The sequence below is a fragment of the Alligator mississippiensis genome, chromosome 1, assembly GCF_030867095.1.
Source record: "Alligator mississippiensis isolate rAllMis1 chromosome 1, rAllMis1, whole genome shotgun sequence".
NCBI classification, from domain to species: Eukaryota; Metazoa; Chordata; order Crocodylia; family Alligatoridae; genus Alligator; species Alligator mississippiensis.
The window spans coordinates 256,342,681-256,363,135 of record NC_081824.1 but is presented as its reverse complement, the minus strand read 5'-3'; the positions used below and the strand labels follow the sequence as shown (position 1 = coordinate 256,363,135).

Here is a 20,455-nt window from a genome sequence, read left to right as displayed (position 1 = left end):
CACAGCTACAACCAAAAACCCTCCTTCTATTTAGAAACCTATGATGTGTTATGCATTCATTACAGAGATTTCTGTAAGGAGGGCTTAGACTATGAGAGGAGGTACAAAGAATAATCTTAACCCATATCACAGGGTATTGATGCTCCATTACATTTTCTTCATTCCCTGGTCAAATGGTACAGTTAATGGGAAGCTTTAACATTTTTTTTGCTTCAGGCTGCAGTCCAGAGGAGTCTAATTGTGGTAATGGGAAGTGTAAGCATGCTTCTAAGATGTGCAGAGGGGAGGAGAGCTGTGGAGAGGACAGTGATGAAAACAACTGCTGTAAGCATACTGTGAAGTAATTCTATATGAGATGCATGAGCGGTAGAAACAGGAACATTTCCACTGTCATTTTCTTTCTGAAACTAACTGCATTTGTAGATTTTGTGGCACGTGTGTGTGTGTGTGTGTGTGTGTGTGTGTGTGTGTGTGTGTGTGTGTAATATATGGATGCAAACCATTTCAACAGTTCTCCTTATGTGCAAAAGTGATTTATTTCCTGAAACAACAATTGGGAACTTTTAGTGACTGCTAGTCAATGAGTGGTTTCAGGTAACTATTTCTGTCCTGGCATGAATAGCCCCAAGGAAAATAAAATGGATTTTTCTGACATTAATGTTTGTTCTGCCAGTGTAATTAAATATGGGCATCCTGGAATGGTGTTGTAATATAAAGCAGGACAAAGCTCATAAATTCCTTGTGTTGCTGTGTCAGTAAATCTGATGATTTTGGACAAGTGTGTCAACAAAATGTGGTATCTGCAACATATTTCTCTCTCGTTTCTCTATTTCACGTGTGGTATTAGGTTAATAAACATCAGTAATCAGATGTTTTAGAGCAGGGGTGGGCAATTACTTTGGGCAGAGGGCCGCTTGCTCAGTTTTGGCAAGCTGTCGAGGGCTACCCATGTATCCCCACCCCTTGACAGGTGCCTTGACCCCAGGTCACCATCTTGGGACCAGAAGTCCCACCCCCTAACCCCTGGCGTTTGCCACCAGAAGTCCCTCCCTTTGCCCCAAGAAATATTCCTTTTTAGCAAGGGGTTTTGCCATCTCAGAACCAGAAAAATACCCAATTATATTCTAAAAATCAAACATCTACAACATTAATTAATTTGATTTCAAAAAATATTTTTGTCCTGATTTACTTGTAGAGTACACAGAGGTGATTGCATAAAAGCTTAAAATGAAGCCTACTCTTGTAAACCTGGGGAGGGGTCATGGGGGGTATAGGTTTGTGGGGGGTTGTCAGGGGGTGTATAGGGGTATATGGGGTGTAGGGTGAGGGACCATATGGGTGTGGTTATGTGGGGTGTGGGTGGGTATGGGGTTTGTGGGGGTTTTGTGTGGGGGTGGGAGCCTTAATGTATGGCACGGTGAGGGGGCTGTGGGTGCATGTGTATGGTGGTGTCTGCTTGTGGGATTCACCCTATGAACGAACACACACACACACACACACACACACACACACACACACCTTCCCCCATTACTTTTGCTGTCTCTCCCTCCCTCATTGCACAGATGGACGGACTCATGCACATATACACACCCCCTCCTGCTCCTGGCCCTGGGGTACCGGCACAGCCCAGTGCTCCCATGGTTCGGTGATGCAGCCCAGGGCCATGTGGGTCCTGGAGTAGGCACACAGGGGATCAGTGAAAGATGGAGCAGGCAAAGGCTTCTGTGGGAGGGAACTGGGGGAGCAGGGCTCAGCCAGCCTTGCTCTGACTCCTGCTGGCTTCCCCTGGGTCTTACTGCCCCTGGCTCCTGTCATCTTTGACAGGCAGCCAGAAGCAGATGAATATTATTTTTTTAACTTTTTAGGTGCCCCACGCACCAGATAGATGGCCTGGTGGGCTGGATCCAGCCTGTGGGCTGTATTTTGCCTGCCCGTTTTAGAAGCATGACACTCGGTGCACTTGGGTCTACTGCACTTTGATGTAGCAGTCATCTCTCTTCTTGTAGGTAGGATGCTCATATATTGAACATCCTGAACATGGAGGAGTCATTAGTCTCCCCAAATGAAGAAAGGACAATAAACATGCTTTTTTTTCTTCTTTTTAGACATGTATGGTAACAGACTTGCCTCATATTTGAAATTTAAATTGCTTTTCCTATGTGGCTTGTGGAATCATATTTTTCTGCATATTATGATAACTATGGGATCAGAACAAGAAATTTCATTAATAAACACTGTTTTTGCTGTATGATGCAGCAGAAATGGTAGCTTTTGTTACTTCAAAATGCATTACCAAGCAGTAACTTCTGAGATGCTAACTGTTGACACAATGAGGGCTTTATATATAAATCAGTTTTCAGAAATATTCATAGATTGTTAGGGGCTGGAAGGGACCTTGTAGATCATCAGGTCCAGTCCCCCTGCACTAGGCAGGAAAAGACAACTGGGGTCAGGTGATTGCAGCAAGGTGACTGTCCAATCTCTGTTTGAAGATTTCCAAGGCAGGTGATTGCACACCACTGGAGGGAGTTTATTCCACAGTGTGGACACCGTGACTGTGAAGGAATTTTTCCTGGAATTAAGCCAGAAGCGGCCTTCCAGGAATTTGTATCTATTGCTCCTGGTCCTCCCCAGGGGTGCCCTGGTGAACAGGTGTTCACCGAGTTCTTGATGTAGCAGTAAGCCGCTACCAAGTCCCCTCTCAGTCTTCTCTTCTGTAGGCTGAAGAGGCCCAAGTCACTCAGCCTCTCCTCATATGGTTTGTCTTGCAAGTCCTGATCATATGGGTGGCTCTTCTCTGGACCCTCTCAAGTTTTTCCAGTGTCCTTGTTGAAGTATGGTGCCCAGAACTGGATGCAGTACTCCAGCTGTGGTCTCACCAGTGCAGAGTACAGTGGGAGTATCACTTCCTGAGTTTTGTGTGAGATGCAACGGTCAATGCATGCCAACATGTTATTTGCCCTGCTGACCACAGCATTGCACTGCTGGCTTATATTCATGTGATGGTCAGTAACTACTCCTAGGTCCCTTTTGGCCATAGTTTAAGTCAAATTGTTGCCACAGAGCCTGTAGGCATGTGGGGGATTGTTTGCCCCCAGATGGAGCACCTTACACTTCTGAGTGTTGACTTTCATCTGGTTTCACTCGTCTCAGTTCTCCAGCCTGTCCAAGTCTGCCTGTATCTGCAACTTATCTTCTGGTATGACCACACTCCCCCATAACTTGGTGTCATCCACAGACTTGGCCAGCGAGCTTTTCCCCTCCACATCTAAATCATTGATAAGATGTTGAAAAGCACTGGTCCAAGCACAGACTCCTAAAGGACACCACTGGACACTTCTCACCAGGATGACAGATCTGTTCATGAGAACTCTCTGGGTCCTACCATGCAGACTGTTTCCACCCACTGAACTGTTGAGTTGAGGAGACTCCTGGAGTCTTAACAGCTGACTTAGCAATAAGACCATGGTTTAAATGCAAATATCAGACAAGCTAGGATGGAACCATCTGCCCAAAGTACAAGTTTTTCAACAGGGACACATGAAATGAATCACCTGCTTTCTAGTGGAACAACAAATTCTGCAGTAAGGATTGGGGACCCAGATCATAAGGGAAGTATTTTCTCCAAACAAAAAGTAAAAAACTCAACTCTGAAGATACCAGTAGTGGCATAGTAATACCTTTCATTAAGAAGCATTAAAAACCATCTAACTTGTACTCTGTTATCTAAAAATGTTAATCCTCAAGTAAATTTTAGTTTAAGTTTTCCACATCTCACTTTATGATTTTCAGGATATATGCTATATGGGTTATTTAATTTGTCCAAGTGACATCTATTCTAGCATATCTGTAGTCTCCTCCATTACTGTGAAGAAAGTCTTAATATATAAAACAGGCAATACATTTTTTAGCTTGTAGGAATTGGAGTATTATCAAGTGATTTCTCAAATTGGATTTCATTGTGCATCCAAATGAAAAGTTGTGTGTTACCATACAGCTCACTGTTTCATTGCTGTTAAAGGTATGAGGTTAAATCTGTCTGAACAGCTCCACCTTGGTACACTGTGATGATCTATTGTATATCTAATATTATTGTTAGGTAGTAGTTGAAATATAATTGTTTCAAATATTTTAAAACTGCAGTAGAGAGAGCACCAAAGAAGAATACAGAGATCTACACTATGGCTAAAATGAACAAGATTAAAATTCATATCTAATATCTGTGATTTTTCAAACAGAATGAACTATATAGTCTGAAGCCAGATGATCTAACATGTCTCAATTTCTTTAATACATGGCAATCAGCATTAGCTATTTCCAAAACATCTGCTTCATCTCCCTTTCTTGCCTTCCGCACATTCTCATTTTTCTCCATCATTGGTCATAGTATCACATATTATCACATACTGCACATAGATACACAGGACAAGTCTAGGACTTTGAGTCCATGTAGAAATGTTAAATTAACAAGTTCATCAATAATTAAACAACAAAAATATGAATGAGATGGTATAAAATGCCACTGTTTGGGGGTAGAGATAGGTAGAATTCTTAAACGCATAGGATTTATCATAATCAATGTTTAGTATACCTACAATTAATACCAACAACCTCATTTTGTAGCGATGCAGCCAGAGGACCGATCACATCTATTGATATGTTGCATTCTGTCCTGAACCTAGTTGCCCAGTAGGTGGGTATGGGTAGCGCATACTACCATCTGCAAACAGCAGTGATGTAGTTAACATCCCACAACCTGGTATTAATTTAAAACTGTGTCAGGTGGAGATAGCCTATAGCCTTTCACTTCCTTATACAAGTCATTAATAAGATAGAGTTCTGCTAAGTAACCTGCGAAAAAGTACCTTCCAAGATGTTTCATAAGTCATGTATTTTTTTTCTCAGCCTCTAAAAATTGTTCTCCATATGCATATAAATGCTCAAATGGCAAGTGTTCAATGAAACCAAACCCTGAATGTGATGGAATAAGAGACTGTGCTGATGGATCTGATGAAGTTAATTGTGGTATGTAACATTTAAGGTCCAATGGAAAACCATTTTAAACTAGGGTTTAATTTAGGGCTGAATTATTACACTAAGCTGAAATAACTAGCAGTAGATTTGGTTAAAAATTAGTAGAACAGAGGATTTATACAGTTAGATATGAATAAAAATAATTTTCTGCTATTGTTTGTATGAAAATATACTAATATTATAAAAGCCTTAGTCCATCTGTCTGTAACACTTTATTTGTACTCTAATTGGTTATCCTGGCAGCCAATCAGAGTGCTCCAACAGACAGACACACACAGCAGAGCACTGCTATGATGGTGGGGACTGAGGGACCAGAGTTGTGGGGTGAGGCCAGCAGTGCTGTCCCCTCCAGCCCTGCTCCTTGGAGCCAGGGGCCAGAGCGGGACCCTCCGACCCCCCCCCCCCCAACAACAGCTGGCAGGGAGGGGGAGGCAGCGGGGAAGAGGGTAGGAAGAAAGGGAGGGATGGATGGGAGCAGGAAGGAGAGGGGGCGTTACTGGTGGCAGCATGCGGCAGCCGGCTGCCACCACCGCGTCACAGCTGCCCATCGCCACTGCTGGCCAGCTGCTGCCACTGTGTGCAAGCTATTCTCTCCTCCCCAGTCCTGGGAGGCATGGGGCTGGGGGCTGCATGGGCCTGCACCTGAAGCAGCAGGGGAATGGGGGGAACCAGACCTTAAATGACAGGGGGGAGGAGGGGAATGAGCCCAGGCCAAAGTGGTGGGTGGGGATGGGAGGGAAGCGGGAACCTGACCCAGGCGGGGGGGCAACGCAGGCTTCTGTCCCTGCCTGGCCACCCTATCATGCTTGATGGGCAATTTGCTAGTTTTCTCCCTGTTTTTCCTTGTGGTTTGTTTAGACCAATTATCATTACCTTGTGCCATCTAAAAGTGATAATTATTGGGAATAAGCTAAACTAGCCAGTCTAGGTTCATTGTACAGACCACAATTAAAAAGTAAAGGATGTATATGTAAATAGAAACATGGAAGTTTGATACTAAAACTTGTCATCAAAGCTTTAGTAGGTGTAGAGCTGCAAGGTTTTGTTTGAAATCAATGCATGCTTTTGTTCCAGTCCAAATACAGCCTAGGCAAATGACCAGCTAGGCAGCAGTACTGCGTAAAGGACCTAGGGTTTAGAGTAGATCACAAGCTTATTATGAGACAATGTGTGTGTTCCTGTTTCAAAAAAAGAATAAAAAAGCCAGTAGCATACAGAGCTGTATTTATAGGAATGTCACTTGCAAATTAAGGGAAGTCATTCTTTTGCTCTATTCAGCTCTTTTGCTCTAGTTTTGGGAACTGCACTTCAAGAAATAGGTGAATAAATTGGAAAGAATTCATCAGAGAGCAGCCAAACTGATTTGAGATTGAGGAACCATGACATATAACAGGGGTGGGCAAAATATGGCCCAGGGGCTGGATCCAGCCCATCAAGGGTTTTTATCCAGCCCTCAGCAGGTCCCTTAGCAATGCCCATCCCAGGTGTGGAGGGCAGCCTGGGCTGTGGTGTGTGTGGCCAGTCCCACTACCCCTGGGTGTGCAGTGGGGCTGAAGCGGTGCAGCAGTTGTACTCACTTCTTGGCAGCCCTGGTAGTGGCATCTCCTTCCTGCCACCACTGCCAGTCTCTGCCATTGCCACTGGACCTGCCACTACTCCCCGCTGGCGGTCTCCATGATTGCTGCTGCCCATGTACCGTGGCCTGTCTGCCCTGCACCTTCTGCTATGGGCAGGGGAGTGCAGGGAGCAGATCATGGCTCTGCCCAGAGCCCAAGTCCCATGCTGTCATGGCCCCAAGATCCTGATCCCTATTATAGAATCATAGAAATTTAGGGTTGGAAGGGACCTCAGGAGGTCATCTAGCCCAACCCCCTGCTCAAAGCAGGACCATCCCCAACTAGATCATCCCAGCCAGAAATTTGTCTAGCCAGGTCTTGGAAAAAGCTCCAAGGATGGAGCTTCTACCACCTTTCTGGGTAACCTGTTCCAATGTTTTACTACCCTCCCAGCCCCATCTGTGCCCATCCTGCTTCCAGCCTACCTGTGGCCCCATCCCATCCATCTAGCCATGTGCCATGCCTGCACTGTCACTGCCCTGCCATTCTATTCCCCACCTGCCTACAGTCCCATCCCATCTTCTTGGTTGAGCATGTAGCAGAGCTATTTAGGGAGATTTGGCAAGCTGTAGTGGAGTGGGTAGGAAGGGAGTGCTGACCTGGCAAGGTAGTATGTGGGGGGTGGGGAAAGGGAGTGCTGGCCCAGCCTGAGACAGCTCACCAAAACTCCCTAAATGGCCCTCTGGCCTAAATAATTACCCACCCTGATGTCTAAAGAAAAATTGGAAGAACTGAGATTATTTAGTTTAAAGAAGAAAAGACTGAGGCTCTGATAACAGTTTTCAAATACTCTACAATCAGCAATTGATTGTTTGTGGCTGCAGGGACAGAATCTTAGGAAGAACTTTCTTACTATGAGGGTGGTTAAGGATTGAAGAAGACTACCTAGAGAGGTTGTAGAATATCCATTCTTTGAAGTTTTTAAGAGAAGGTCAGGCAAACACTTCTCATACATTCATAAGATGTTAGGGTCAGAAGGGACCTCAGTAGATCATTGAGTTCGACTCCCTGCCCTGGGCAGGAAAGAACTTTGGGGTCAAATGACCCTACCTAGGTGCTTGTCCAGTCTCCTCTTGAAGACCCCCAACATAGGGGAGAGCACCACTTCCCTTGGAAGCCCATTCCAGATTCTGGCAACCCTTACTGTGAAGAAGGTAATTCTAATGTCCAACCTAAATATGCTCTCCATCAATTTGTGCCCATTGTTCTCAAGGATGGTTTAGACAGTAATGATCAATGAGTTGGTCTAGAAAACCTCCTGAGGGTCCACCCAGCTGTAATTACTATTGGAATTTATACACGTGCTCCAGGAGTGTGAGTGTGGGGGGATGTTAACTAGAGTGGCTCTGAGAACTGCTCTAATTAAAGTGCCTGGAGCATTTCGTGCATCAGTGTCCCCATGCTTACAAATGATGACGAGGGTGATTTAACTAAATCTCATTTGATGAGCTTTAGTTAAAGCAGCCCTGCCACCATTTTTAAGCATGGGGATGCTGATACATGAGACACTGGAATCTGCTGGAGTGCAGTGTGGCAGGATACCTTTGGTGCCTGACACTTTAAGAGCTATAATAAACAACAAAGCAGCCTGCAGGTGGTTGCACTCCCAGTCAGGAGTCATATGGCCAGCAGAGGGCTGGCTGATTGGGAAGTGGGACCAGCTGCTAGATATAAGAGCAGGCTTTGAGCATTAGGGCCAGCAGTTTGCTGCAAGCAGCTGGAAGGGGAACATTGCCTGAGTGCAGCTGGTGCTCACATAACATCTTGGAGGTACAGAACAAGAGCTATGGGTATGGTGGAGACTCCTGGTCCTGGGGCATGACCTAAAATTACCCTGTTAGGGTAGGATGGTATGGTGGGGTGCCTGTGGCAAGGTGGTCCTCAGGAAATGCCACACTAGTTGCCTCCATAGTGAAAGGCAAGTATGAGGCACCTTATAGTCACAGCCCCCACAAACTGGTGGGTAACCCTAGAGTGTGGACAGGCATGGGTCCAGGCATTATCATCAGGCCTGGGACATGAGGGGCGTAGGCCCTGAGGCCCCAGTGAGGGGGCAGAGGAATGACCCCAGTCCTTCAGGCCCTGTGCATAGGATGGCCTCAGTAGTTTGATGAGTGAGACTCAGTGAGGGAGTGTGGGTTTAGGTCCCAGTGAAGGGGCATGAGTGGAGGTCCCAGGGAGGGGGTGTAATGGCCTAGGTAAGTCTACAGATCCCTGAGGCTGAATTTGGGCCCGAGGGCAAGTGGTACAGCTCAGCAAAGTAGCTGGGAGAAGTTGGATGATTTTGGATGCCATCTGCAAGGTATGGGACATGATATAGGGAAGGTCAGAGCTGTGTATAATGTCCTAGGTATTAGGGCATAAAATGGACAACCTCCTGCATTATTACATCTTTCTTTTATACATCAAGTTATGACAGGTGAGACGGGGCATGCCATCGTTGTGGGCAGCCTTGTGACTTTCCCCCTGTCGCATGCAGTAATTACCATGCTCCAGCAGACTTGATTAATCAAGCCTGCTCCAATGTTCTGTAATTACAGTGAGACAGAATAGCTTCACTGCTCATGTATAGGTGCCCTATACTTGTATGTGTCCCTTTAATTCTTAGCTTCTTTAATAGTTGATCCAGTGGCTAGAACACTGGACTTAAGATCCAAAGATTATGGTTCTGTTTTCAGCTCTGCTTATAGTATGACCTTGTGTCAGTCACTTCCTCAGTAATCTCTATAGAAAAATGGGAGTAAGTATCATCACTTTGGTTGAGTAAAGCCTAAGGAACTTTGGTTTTATTAGACCAACTAGATAGTTGCAAAACATTTTCTTTCTTTTTTTTAAATTTCTTTATTTTTTTGCAACTATCTAGTTAGTCTAATAAGAGATATCACCTCTACCATGAGTTCTGATTGTTTTTGCCTATAGACCAACATGGCTACAACCTGTATTCCTGATTACTTTTTGGAAGTACTATTGTATTTCATATGAAAAATTATAAGTGTAAGAGCTAAATAAGAAAAACAAACACAATAACAATGTAAAAGAGCCCAATGTGTTGAGCATTTCTTAATCCATCTTTTTTTTTTTTATTAGCCTGCGGAAAGAGTCAATTTAAAAAAAACAGAATTGTGGGAGGTGAGGATGCAAGGTCTGGAAAGTGGCCATGGCAAGCAAGCTTACAGATGGGAACTTATGGCCATATTTGTGGTGCATCTGTTATTTCAAATAGATGGCTGATATCTGCTGCTCACTGTTTCTTGGATTCTGATTCCATAAGGTCAGTAGAAACCACTTTTAATTCAGGGTTGTGAACTATACTTATATGTTAGAAAAAGTAGAAAAGTTATTGTTGGCACTGGATTTAGGACCCAGATGCCTTGTTCTGTGGGGACCCAAAACCCTCAGACTGACCACGACCTTTTCATTCAATAATAGGCAAATTTATTGATGTACAGTGATAAGAGAAAGGAATAATACAAGCAATTCTATAGGTACCAATCCTAGAGTTGTCATCAGAGTCAAGATATATCTGGCCAGGATGTGAGATTAAGTCTGAGGTTCTCTCCTGAATGTCAGATGTCAGCAGCCTGGAGGTTGGAGGCTGAGGCTCATCACACCTTCCCCTTCCCCGCCCCCCAATCCAGTGGGGTGAATGATACAGGCTGGTTGTATGCCCTTAGTCTATGGTGCCTTGTGTTCCCCTCTTTGGGACAGGGACCCTTTGTTACTAAAGTCTCTGCTCTCCTTTTGTATACATTTTACCTCCTGATGACCCTTAATCCATGGTTATCACTGATTGGTCTTTCTGTGGTTGTCATATTGTCAGCTTTCTGTCCTATCGGCATATTCCTTTGTTTCACAAGCCCATCACGTGCACACATCCTGATTTGGGCTTTCTAGGTCTTTTCCTAATTTGGTCTGCTCCCCACAAACTGGAATTCTCAGGCCCCCAACTCTTGGGCCTTGTGACCTGATGCCACCTTATCTCAGGTTATGGAACAGCATGGTATATGCCCACAATTTCCCAGGCTATGTGTATATATGTTAGTTTTGTTGTGTTAGACATCCAGTCTGCCTTAAAGGCTGTGAGGACTGTGACACCAAGGCTTTAGAAATCAGTTAACATTTGCTGCCACCCTGGGCCATTATTCTAATACATATATATTTACCTACAAAATTAATTCCCAAAAATAAACCTCTAAACACCATTTTCTAGGCATCAGTTATCTATAGTAAATGCAATGCCAATAGTGATGCAGTCTTTTAATGCACTGTGCTGACTGTAATTGGTATGTTGAATAGATTTTAGATACTTCCGACTTTTGAATACTATATGAAGTGCTCAGACTAATTCTTTCACCATTGTGACCAGTAAATCCTGTGTTTGAACCATGTGACTCTGGTTACGAATGCAACTTTTTAATATAACTATATACAAATAAATTGCCAGGAGATTTGAATATCACTCACAGTGGGAGAGCTGGACATATTTACTCAAATATCACATGTACCTTTCCCCTCAAAATCAGAGTTGGAGTGCATGTCTTAAATAGGGAAGCTGATTTTTCTCTGCTGGAATGGAGGGGAAGGATGGAAATGCTGTAAGATGGCTGCCGTGATTCTTATCCTGCCAACCATCCTGAGTAATTGATGGAGATGAACATGTTAATACATTCAGATGCAACTTTGATAACACCATAGATGTTCTGACTTGCTTAAGGACTTAATGAACCACACCACACCACCCACTTATTCTCCATTATGCTCTCACTCTACTTACTTACAAGCACGGTAGTGCGTACACTGACTGAAAAGTTGATAGAAGGGTGATAGAAGGGTTGTTGCCTTGTGATTTAAATAGGCAGGATAGGTGATATTCCCAAAGACAGGGAATTGGAAGTTTTGGTTCCTTCAATAAATATGAGTCTAATGAAGAGCGTGGCTCACAAAACATTTTGTAATGAAATAGTTGGTAGGATTGTGCAACCCTTTGGGTAGTGATTTCAATTTGGAGGAGATTTAGCTTGATTTGTTGGCCAAATCTCCAAATCTGAATCAAGGGACCAATTTAAATGTCCAAATTGATTCAAAGCTCTCTGAATCTTTGGAAAAGATTTGGAGAGCTTTGATTCGGACAGTCCCTGGTGGCTGCAGCAGGGAGCTGCAGCCACTCTGATCTGGTAAGTAGTAGGGAAGGGGAGGTGGAGGCTGGGGGAGGGAGGAGGGGACTATGGGGGGACCCCTGCCAGCCCCCACTAACCGCTGCCCAGCCCCCTCATGGCTATCTGAGCTCCCAGTACTTAAAAAAAAAAAAAAAAGCCTCGGTTCACTAGGTGCTGCTGGATGTGTATATATGTGTGTGTGTGGGGGGGGATGGTCCTCACTGCCCCATGCTGCATGGGGGGCTCTGCATGACCCCCTAAACCTCTGCCCCACTCCCCCAGTGCGCCTCATGCGTGCTCTGGCCCTTTAAGAAAAAATAAAACCTGAGGAAAGTCCCAGGTCTCTCTGCTCCTGGAGTGGCCTTGGGGCTTTGGGGGCTCATGCAGAGCCCCTCATGTGGTACGGGGCAGTGGGAGGCAGTGGGGATCGCCTCCGCTGCCAGGAGTGGTGAGTCTGGGGGTTTTCTGGTTTGTTTGGTTTTTTTTCTTAAAGGGCCAGAGCTGGCCTGGGCAGGGCACCCATGGGGGGGCTGGGGGAGTGAAGGAGGGCTTACAGGGCTCACGCACAGCCCCCCTTGCAGTGTAGGGCAGTTGGGGCAGCGGGGATCACCCCCTGCCCAGCAGCACTCTCTGAGACAGGGTTTTTTTTTTAACAAGTGCTGGGAGCTGGGGCAGGTGGGGCAGCCATTGCTGGGCGCTAGAGAAGTCTTTTTTCCTGTAGGTTTGCCTGTTGTCTCAGAAATGAGAATGGGCATGCTACTGCTTATATAGAGGAAATAGTAATTTCCACAAACAAAACTGAGGCATATGAGCACTCTGTGGTTTGATGTGTAGCAGTCACTGCTGACACTGTCTGACCTTGCCTTCCCAGTTTAGCTCTGTGTGGTGTCAGGGAAAAAACCTTAACCTACCTGCTCCCTAGTTTTTTTTCCAGATATTGGGGCCAATTTCCTCCTTTAGGGCTATGTCTACAGATTAGATTTATAGTGGAAGATCTGTTGGTCAGAGGTGTAAGTAATCCCTGAACAAGTAAGCCAGTAGAAGCCATGATAAGGTGCAGTTACACTATGCTGGTGAAAGCACAATGTTGCATTTTAAGGATAAGAGAGGTGCAGAGTATTTTACAGCTGCATCCACCCAAGGGTTAATTGGCTCATGTAACTTGTCTAGACAACGCCTAGATGAAGACTTTGTGGAATTTGGGATGGAAATCTCTCAGTGCAAAAAAATGCTTTCCCAGAATGCATGATTATGTAAACAGTGTGCAAAAACAAAACCTAACCCTCCCATGAAAATAAAACACGAAACAGTTATCTTACTAGAAATGCTTTGTAAGATGTTTGTTTGCTCTCTTGCTTGCTCATTTTTGAGAATGACCAATGAAAACTGAAGCCCACTTAACTCTTACCCAAACAAACTAGTCCTGTATTACTTACCTCACGGTTGTCTTATTGACCTTGCAGATACTCTGTGCCTTCTGGCTGGAAAGCATATATGGGCATAAGGATCATGAGCAAAAACAGCAATCATGTAGCTATGAGATCAATCAAAAGGATTGTTGTCCATCCACGGTATGACCAGTATATCTCAGACTATGATGTTGCCCTGTTGGAAATGGAAACGCCAGTATTCTTCAGTGAGCTGGTACAGCCCATTTGTTTACCCAGCAGCCCTAGAATATTTTTTTATGGAACTGTCTGCTATGTAACTGGCTGGGGAGCCATAAAAGAAAATAGTATGTTCATTTCCTGGATATGTTTCTTGCAAGTTTAACTGAAATTTTGGCTGTAAAGGAGTTGCATGTTCATGGGCCTAAGAAAAATAATTATGGCTTACCTAACAGATCTGTTAAAATCTAACATATTTCTTTTTAGCCAAGACAACTTTAAATAATGCCTGCACCAAACCACAAAAGGTGTTCTGCAGAGATTCTGAATGCTTATATGTAGTAATGTTAGGATTCTTAATTTCTATAACTGTTTGAATAACCTATGAGTTTTCAGTTTCTAAGGGGAATTGTCCTGGATTAGCAGTAAATTGTACTTTGTTCATTTCCCTTCCAGAATACTTTGCTTTATTTGTGAAGTTTTGATTTAGCTCAGACTAAGAAGTAGTATGTATCTGAATCAGAGTTCAAGAGCTTGTGGGTCCCAGTCTCTTAAATAGTAATTTGAAATGTATTATGGCCGCACGTCTCGCATTTGATCCTTTGTTGTTACTGTACTCATTTTGGCTTTCTTGAGATAAGCTTTATCTAGCAGTTAACCCCAAACTTCTCGATCTTAGATACTTGATAATAAACTGCAAATAGATATTTAAAAATGTAATTTCCTAAATTGTCAATTAAAACAATGAACTGATTAAATTAAAATGTCTCTAAGTAGAATTAAATAGGTCACATGCTCTCCCATAATTCTACAAAAAAATTCTAGAAAAATGTGTAAAGACCAAGTTTAAAGGTGACAGTATGTGACATGAATGGTAAACATTTAATGGCACCAAATCTGGCTCTTTCTATAGCATAGCAAACAGTTGATATCAGCAAAGTTGAACCTTCTATATGACTAGCTGGCATTATTTTTATCCTCTTCACCCCTCTCTGAGTGAAATATTGGGAGGGAAAATGGTAGAACTGTCATGAGATAAACTTATACAAATGATCTTATTTTTATTAGCCTATTTCTGCGAATAGTTCTCACCCTTTGTTAGTAGCACTGGCTAATCAAAGGAAAGACTAAGGCAATGATGTTCAGCCAGGGTGCCTTAAGATCCTTCTAAAGGTGCCATACAATATTATCCTGTTTGGTGTGCAAACACCTGCACATGATTCACAAGATTAAACCCAGAGATTTCAAATAAATAAATTGATGTCAAAACCATTCTGTCCTGTTGTGGTCGTTTTGAGTTTTTTTGCAATAGAAAAACTGTTCTGTTGTCTTTACATTTTTAATTTTTTTTTAGTTTTTGAAATATGCCACTAATTCAAAAAAAATTCTGGAAGGGTGCCTTGAGTCTAAAAAGATCAAGGACTGCATTAAGGAAATACAAGAAATCAACAGTAAAAAGTTTGCAACTTTCTATTCTCTTGAAGGATCATACATAAATGGTATTACAAATGGACATGCAAAAGCTGTGGGCAGAAACAGTCTGAGAGAGCCAGAATTACATAGCAATTCTCTTTTAAAACTGGTGAAGTGTATGTTCAGATCTCTCATTGCTTAACTTGTTAATGTCTTTGGAAACATTACAAATTATATACTTATTTTCCTAGGTCAACTTGCCAAAACATTGCAAGAAGCTAGAGTAAAAATAATTAATCGAAGTGTCTGCAGCAAGCTTTATGATGATCTCATTACTTCTCGGATGCTGTGTGCAGGAAACCTCAATGGTGGCATTGATGCATGCCAGGTAAAGCAGAAAGCTGTAGGGAAACTTGAAGAAGGATTTCTTTTGGTTTATCAGAAATATTTGATTATTCATATGTGGTGGAGAACATGGCTTGTGAATATGACTCTTAACACGGCAACCTAGTGTCAGAAGCAGTGACAGAATTTAAAAAAATGTTAATTTTAAAAGAATGTGCAAGATTGATGGCTCAAATCTAATCTGCCTACTGGACATCTAAAAAACTTTGCAGCTGCTTGCCCAAAAAATACTCCCCTCTGGAGGCCAGTCCTATTGCAACATGTTGGAGGCATATAGCTCTCCCCTTCTCATGCTGGGCAGTTTTTTTTTGTCTGTTTTGTCAGGATCTATCCACCTCAGAGGGGAGATATCTGCCAAATCTAGGACCTAGATTCTAGGTTGTTCAGAGGTCTACCTCAACCAGTACATCTTAGAAGAGCATTGACTTGAGTGTAAACCAAGGCCCAGTGGCAGGAAATGGCGCTGCCCTCATTTGGCCCATTAACCTAATGTTTATGGTACTTTTCAGCCATCAAGTGGGAGGCCTGGGTTCTAGACCCCACTCAGCTGGAGGGGGGTTGAATCTACACCTTGCACTTCTGTATAGATTTTCATGAAACAATGGTACATCTGTCTGCATTTTTCTCCCTTGGTTTCTTTATTGTTCTTGAGTGTTTCATGGTTTTAAGTCAAACTTTTAAAGATCAAAAAGTCCTTTCCGATCCCGCCTGCACATGGCTTTCTTCCTCTGGAACAGTAAGTCTGTTGTTATTTTTCTCTCAAAAGACTAGTGAGAAACCCTTCCCTTAATAATCTCCAGTCCTCCTTGCCAAGTGCCCTGTGTGGTTAGCCTTGTCAAGAGATCAAAGCCTATTCTTTGCTTAGATACTAGCCTACTTGGGTAGGGGGGCGGTTCTTGCTCTAGCTGTATTAAATTGATATATATAACGAAGGTTTAATGATTCTCCACGTTTAGTCCTGTGCCAAAAGCAAAAATTTCTCTTGTTGCTTCCATTCAGTTTGGGCTTAAAACAGAAGCAAAAGAGAGCAAAAAAACCTAGTGTCCTAGACTAGAATTCGCTGTCAGAACCACATTCCAAATAACAAACTGGATCCCTAAACTGCACCTAGATGGATTCACCAAAGTAGTCGCAGTGTATTTAAAACAAAAAACAAAAAAACCAACCAACCACACAAACAAACAAACAAACAACCCCCCCCCCATGGAATAAAAAAGATAGGGATGGAAGGGAACCTTGGGAGAACATGTGATTTATCTTCTTCCTCCAAGGTCATATCAGCTATACCTAAACTGTTCCTAGATATTCATCTAACCTGCTTTTATAAATGCCACATGATGAAGGGTCCACAGCCTTCCTAGATAACCCAGTCCTGTGTTTAACTATCTTTACAACTAGTTTTCCTTTCATCTGACCTAAATCTCCCTTGTTGCAACCTAAGCTCATTACTTCTTCTAAGTCCAGTGAATGTGGCAAACAGTTTGTAATTTTTTTTATACTTGAACGTTCTAACTTTGTCTTCTGTCAGCCTTTTACTAATCAACCCTAATTCTTTCAATCTTTCCTCAGAGATCATAATTTCTAAATCTTATGAAAATTTTTCTTGCTTTCCATCAACTTTCTGCACTGGGCAAACTTTTTTGCATGTGAATACCCTAAACTGGACACTGAAATCCAGCTCAGGCCCTCTCACTGCTGAATACAATTCAATATTCCTGCTTACATATCCCTGTGTGGTGGCTGTTTTTGCAACAATAGGACATTGGTAACTCCTATTTAGTTAATCATCTTCACTTTCTACAAAACTGCTGCCTACCTAGTTATCCCCCATGTTGTATTTATGTAGCTGACAATTCCTTCTCAAGTGTCATACTTTGCATTCATTCTTATAGAATTCAAGCTATTATTTTCAGGTTTTTTCTTCAAATTGTCATTTTGATTTTTAAAACCTCTCCTCAAAAATATGTTCCATCCCTTCCAGCCTTGTACCTGCTAATTTAGTAAGTGTATTCTCTGTCATCCAAGTAATTGATTAAAACATTGGGTGTGTCTACACATGCATTTAGGCATGCCTAAATTTAATGCGCATTAGCTTAATGCACATTAAGGCAATTTAGGCTTGCATCTATGTGTGCATGCATTAAAGTGCATTAATGCCATGTGCATGTTATACAGAGCATCTTACACAGGATTCATCATACACAGCATTAATGCACCATAACGTGTCTACATGTGTGTTAGTGCACTTCAGCTAGTCACACACAAATAGCCTAAAATTGCCATTTTTAAGGTGCATTAAGGGCTCACACGTGTAAATATGCACCCTTAATGTGCCTTAAATTGGGCTAAATTGCCTTAAATTGGCACATGTAGATGCAACCATTGAATACTTGATTCAAGATAAGCATCAGAAGAACACCCCTACCTCCTGCCCTCTGATAAATGTTTCCATTTTGAGAGCAAGCCCTTGATAACCACTTCTTGAAAAATGTTTGGTTTTTTTTCCCCAGCCAGTTGCATACCCATTTTATAGTAGTTTCCTTTAGTGGTCTAAAGGAATTTATTTTTGGTGACTGAAGTTAGGTTTACTGATGTAAAATTGCCTTCACTTTCCTTTGCCCCCATTTAAGGGGGAAAGTTTATCTTTCCCAAATCTGAAACCTCTCTGATTCTTCAAGAGCGCTAAGAGATATAACTGCTAATGGTTCTGAAATTGCTCTAATAAGCTTAAAATAATTAAAAACACCAAATCATTTGTGATCTTGGGGTATTTAAACATAGGTGGCTGACTTGTATTTCAAAAGAAAGTAATCTTACACTTGTGATTCTTGTGTAACTTCTCAGAACACTTCTATTCCTTTCCAGAAAGACATCTCTAAGCTAGAGCGGTAAATTTGTAGAACGAATAAGAATATGCTGCATTGTGTTTATAATTCAGTATGACTACAAAGTTTGCCACAGTCTTGCCTAAGAAAGTATTAGTGATATCTCCTTGTATCATCTGGGTGTAATTGTATGCATACTTTTAGGTTTATGACTCATTGCTTGACTTTGTCACCATGTTCTTCCTGATACCAGTTAATAATTTATTGGTTAGCACAGATGGCAGTTCCCCTTTTTCATGTCTTTTTTCCCCTCTGTTCTGCTTTATGATCAGTTATTTGTTGAATGATGATTTTGACATGAGAGTTTAGTGAGTCTCACTTTCCTTATATCCTTTGTCCTTTTTCTTACCATTGTAGTGCTAATTTGCATGCTGGAGTCTTACTGGTTGAGAAAATGTTAAATAAAATTACTCTGACATATAGACATTGTCTAATAATAGGAAATAATGATTAGAAGTTGGGGGAGAAATTATGTAAAAATGTAAGTATCCAGATATATCCTGACATTGATTATAGTGTTCTGTGTATGTTCTAATGGCTGGACTGTATCCTTCTCTTTAGGGTGATTCTGGAGGTCCATTGGCCTGCATAGGAAAGGAAAATAGGTGGTACCTTGCTGGAATTGTGAGCTGGGGTGAAGGATGTGCTCGGCGTAATCGTCCTGGTGTATACACCAAAGTGACAGCTCTTTATGACTGGATTCGTCTGTATACAAAGTGATGCACTTGGCAGGCAGCACAAACCATCCTGTTTGCTGAAATTCCTAGAAATGCAGTTTGTGAAGCACATCTTCATGGCAATTACAGTTCATGGTATTTTGTGTGTGTGTCATTATTTTCTCATGGATTCATCTTTTGTTTTCCTCCTCGTGAGAAACAAGCAACAGGTTTGACAAAAGTGAGAGCAGCTTACAACCTTGAGCTAAGATTCAACAAAATCGTAATTGATATTCAAAGTGTTTCTTTTGCCTCCGAGGCAAATGCATAAGGAACACGTACCCAGACCATGTGCGTAGCTATGGTCTTGCCTTTCTCTTGTTAATGCTTCCAGGCAAGCTTCATTGTCCACTTGTCATGTCTGAATATACAGAAGTCAAGTCAGGGTGATGTGGTTTGAAGTCAGGAGGTTAACCTCATGATAGTCCACACCAGAAAGACTGTAATATGTTTAAATAAGAATCCAAGCTTTCAGATGAATAGTTGATCCTCCAGAAGGCTAGAGGTTCATCAGGATCTGTAGTTGTTTTTAGGATATAATTGTCATCAGTTCAAAGCTGTGAAGTAACAAATTCTTCAAGTGCTATCAGCTCACATTTCAGATGCTACAGGACCCAGTAACATGGCTAAAATGAAAGGGGTATGTTGCTAGGGTTGCTCAAGAAATGGTCAGATGACAAATGCCCCGTGTTCAGTGGCTTAATCAGTCAGAAGTGATGCAAGTAAAACAGCATTTCACATTTGAGTCTCTAGAAGTTCGCTGGTCTTCAAGCCCTCTTCCTAGAATTCTTTTTCTTCAGTCCACTCATTTACTAAATACAAGAGAAACCGGTAGGTTTCTGAGCTCTTATCTTTTCCTGGTTACAGCATTCAGCAGTTACAGCCAGTTACTGGGCAGCTTCCCCATGCTTTCATCTTCCCAGGATGTTGCTTCCCTTTCCCCAAATGTGGAGTTACTTTGTCACAGCTTTACATAGAGTTTTTGACTTCGCTGATACATGCATGTCTACAGAAGCAGGTGAGAGGGAGAAGCCTGAATATCTACCCAGGGGGACCACAAATCACGAGAGGGGAAGGGAGGTTTCAAGGGAATAGTATTTTTAGGGGTGCAGAGGTAAAGATTGTTTTGGCCGATGCTGATGGCCAATTATATTAATCAGCCATATTGGCCAATGCTGATCTGATAATTGATATGCAGCCCAGCAGCTTGGGGAGCAGTATCCAGCTGGTAAATATATGGTGGGGGGGAGGTATGGAGAAGGAAAGGGGCATGGAGGGGGCAGATTGTGGCCCCCCACAGTGAGGGAGGAAATGGGGCTGGGCTGGGCTGGGGCAGGAGCAGGCACTGCTGGGGTGGGGCGGGAGCCATGGGCAGCTTGTCCAGGGGGAATTCAGGGGGTGGGGCGGTGGGGTAACTCCCTGCCCCTGCACAAACTCCTGGGGGACACATAGGAGGCACGTGTCCTCTGGATTTGTGCATTGGGTGAGGGCAGGCTGCCCACTGTGGGTTTAGGGCTAGGGACTGCACTGGCCTCTTCCCAGCGGGCCCACTGCAGGTTCAGGGCTGGGGCTGCAGGCAGCAGTGGCTCTGAGAGGGGGGGCTACAGGGTGAGCTACAGCCAC

The 20,455-nt window shown here is 42.9% G+C and overlaps 1 protein-coding gene across 4 annotated transcripts in view; it reads left to right on the top strand.

The window, feature by feature from the left end:
• LOC102571438 (suppressor of tumorigenicity 14 protein homolog) overlaps positions 1-20,148 on the top strand; it is a 31,734-nt gene extending 11,586 nt beyond the window's left edge. For 2 of the 4 annotated variants that reach the window (XM_019476024.2, XM_059720525.1), the window contains 6 exons: positions 217-324; positions 4,906-5,025; positions 9,738-9,921; positions 13,270-13,541; positions 15,078-15,214; positions 18,678-20,148. In XM_019476024.2, the coding sequence (XP_019331569.2) occupies positions 217-324; positions 4,906-5,025; positions 9,738-9,921; positions 13,270-13,541; positions 15,078-15,214; positions 18,678-18,836 (980 nt within the window). In that variant the 3' untranslated portion in view covers positions 18,837-20,148. Of the gene's footprint in view, positions 1-216; positions 325-4,905; positions 5,026-9,737; positions 9,922-13,269; positions 13,542-15,077; positions 15,215-18,677 lie in introns of those variants that run through there. The other 2 variants (XM_059720526.1, XM_059720527.1) reach the window with 2 other exon arrangements.
• The last annotated feature ends 307 nt before the right edge of the window (positions 20,149-20,455 follow it).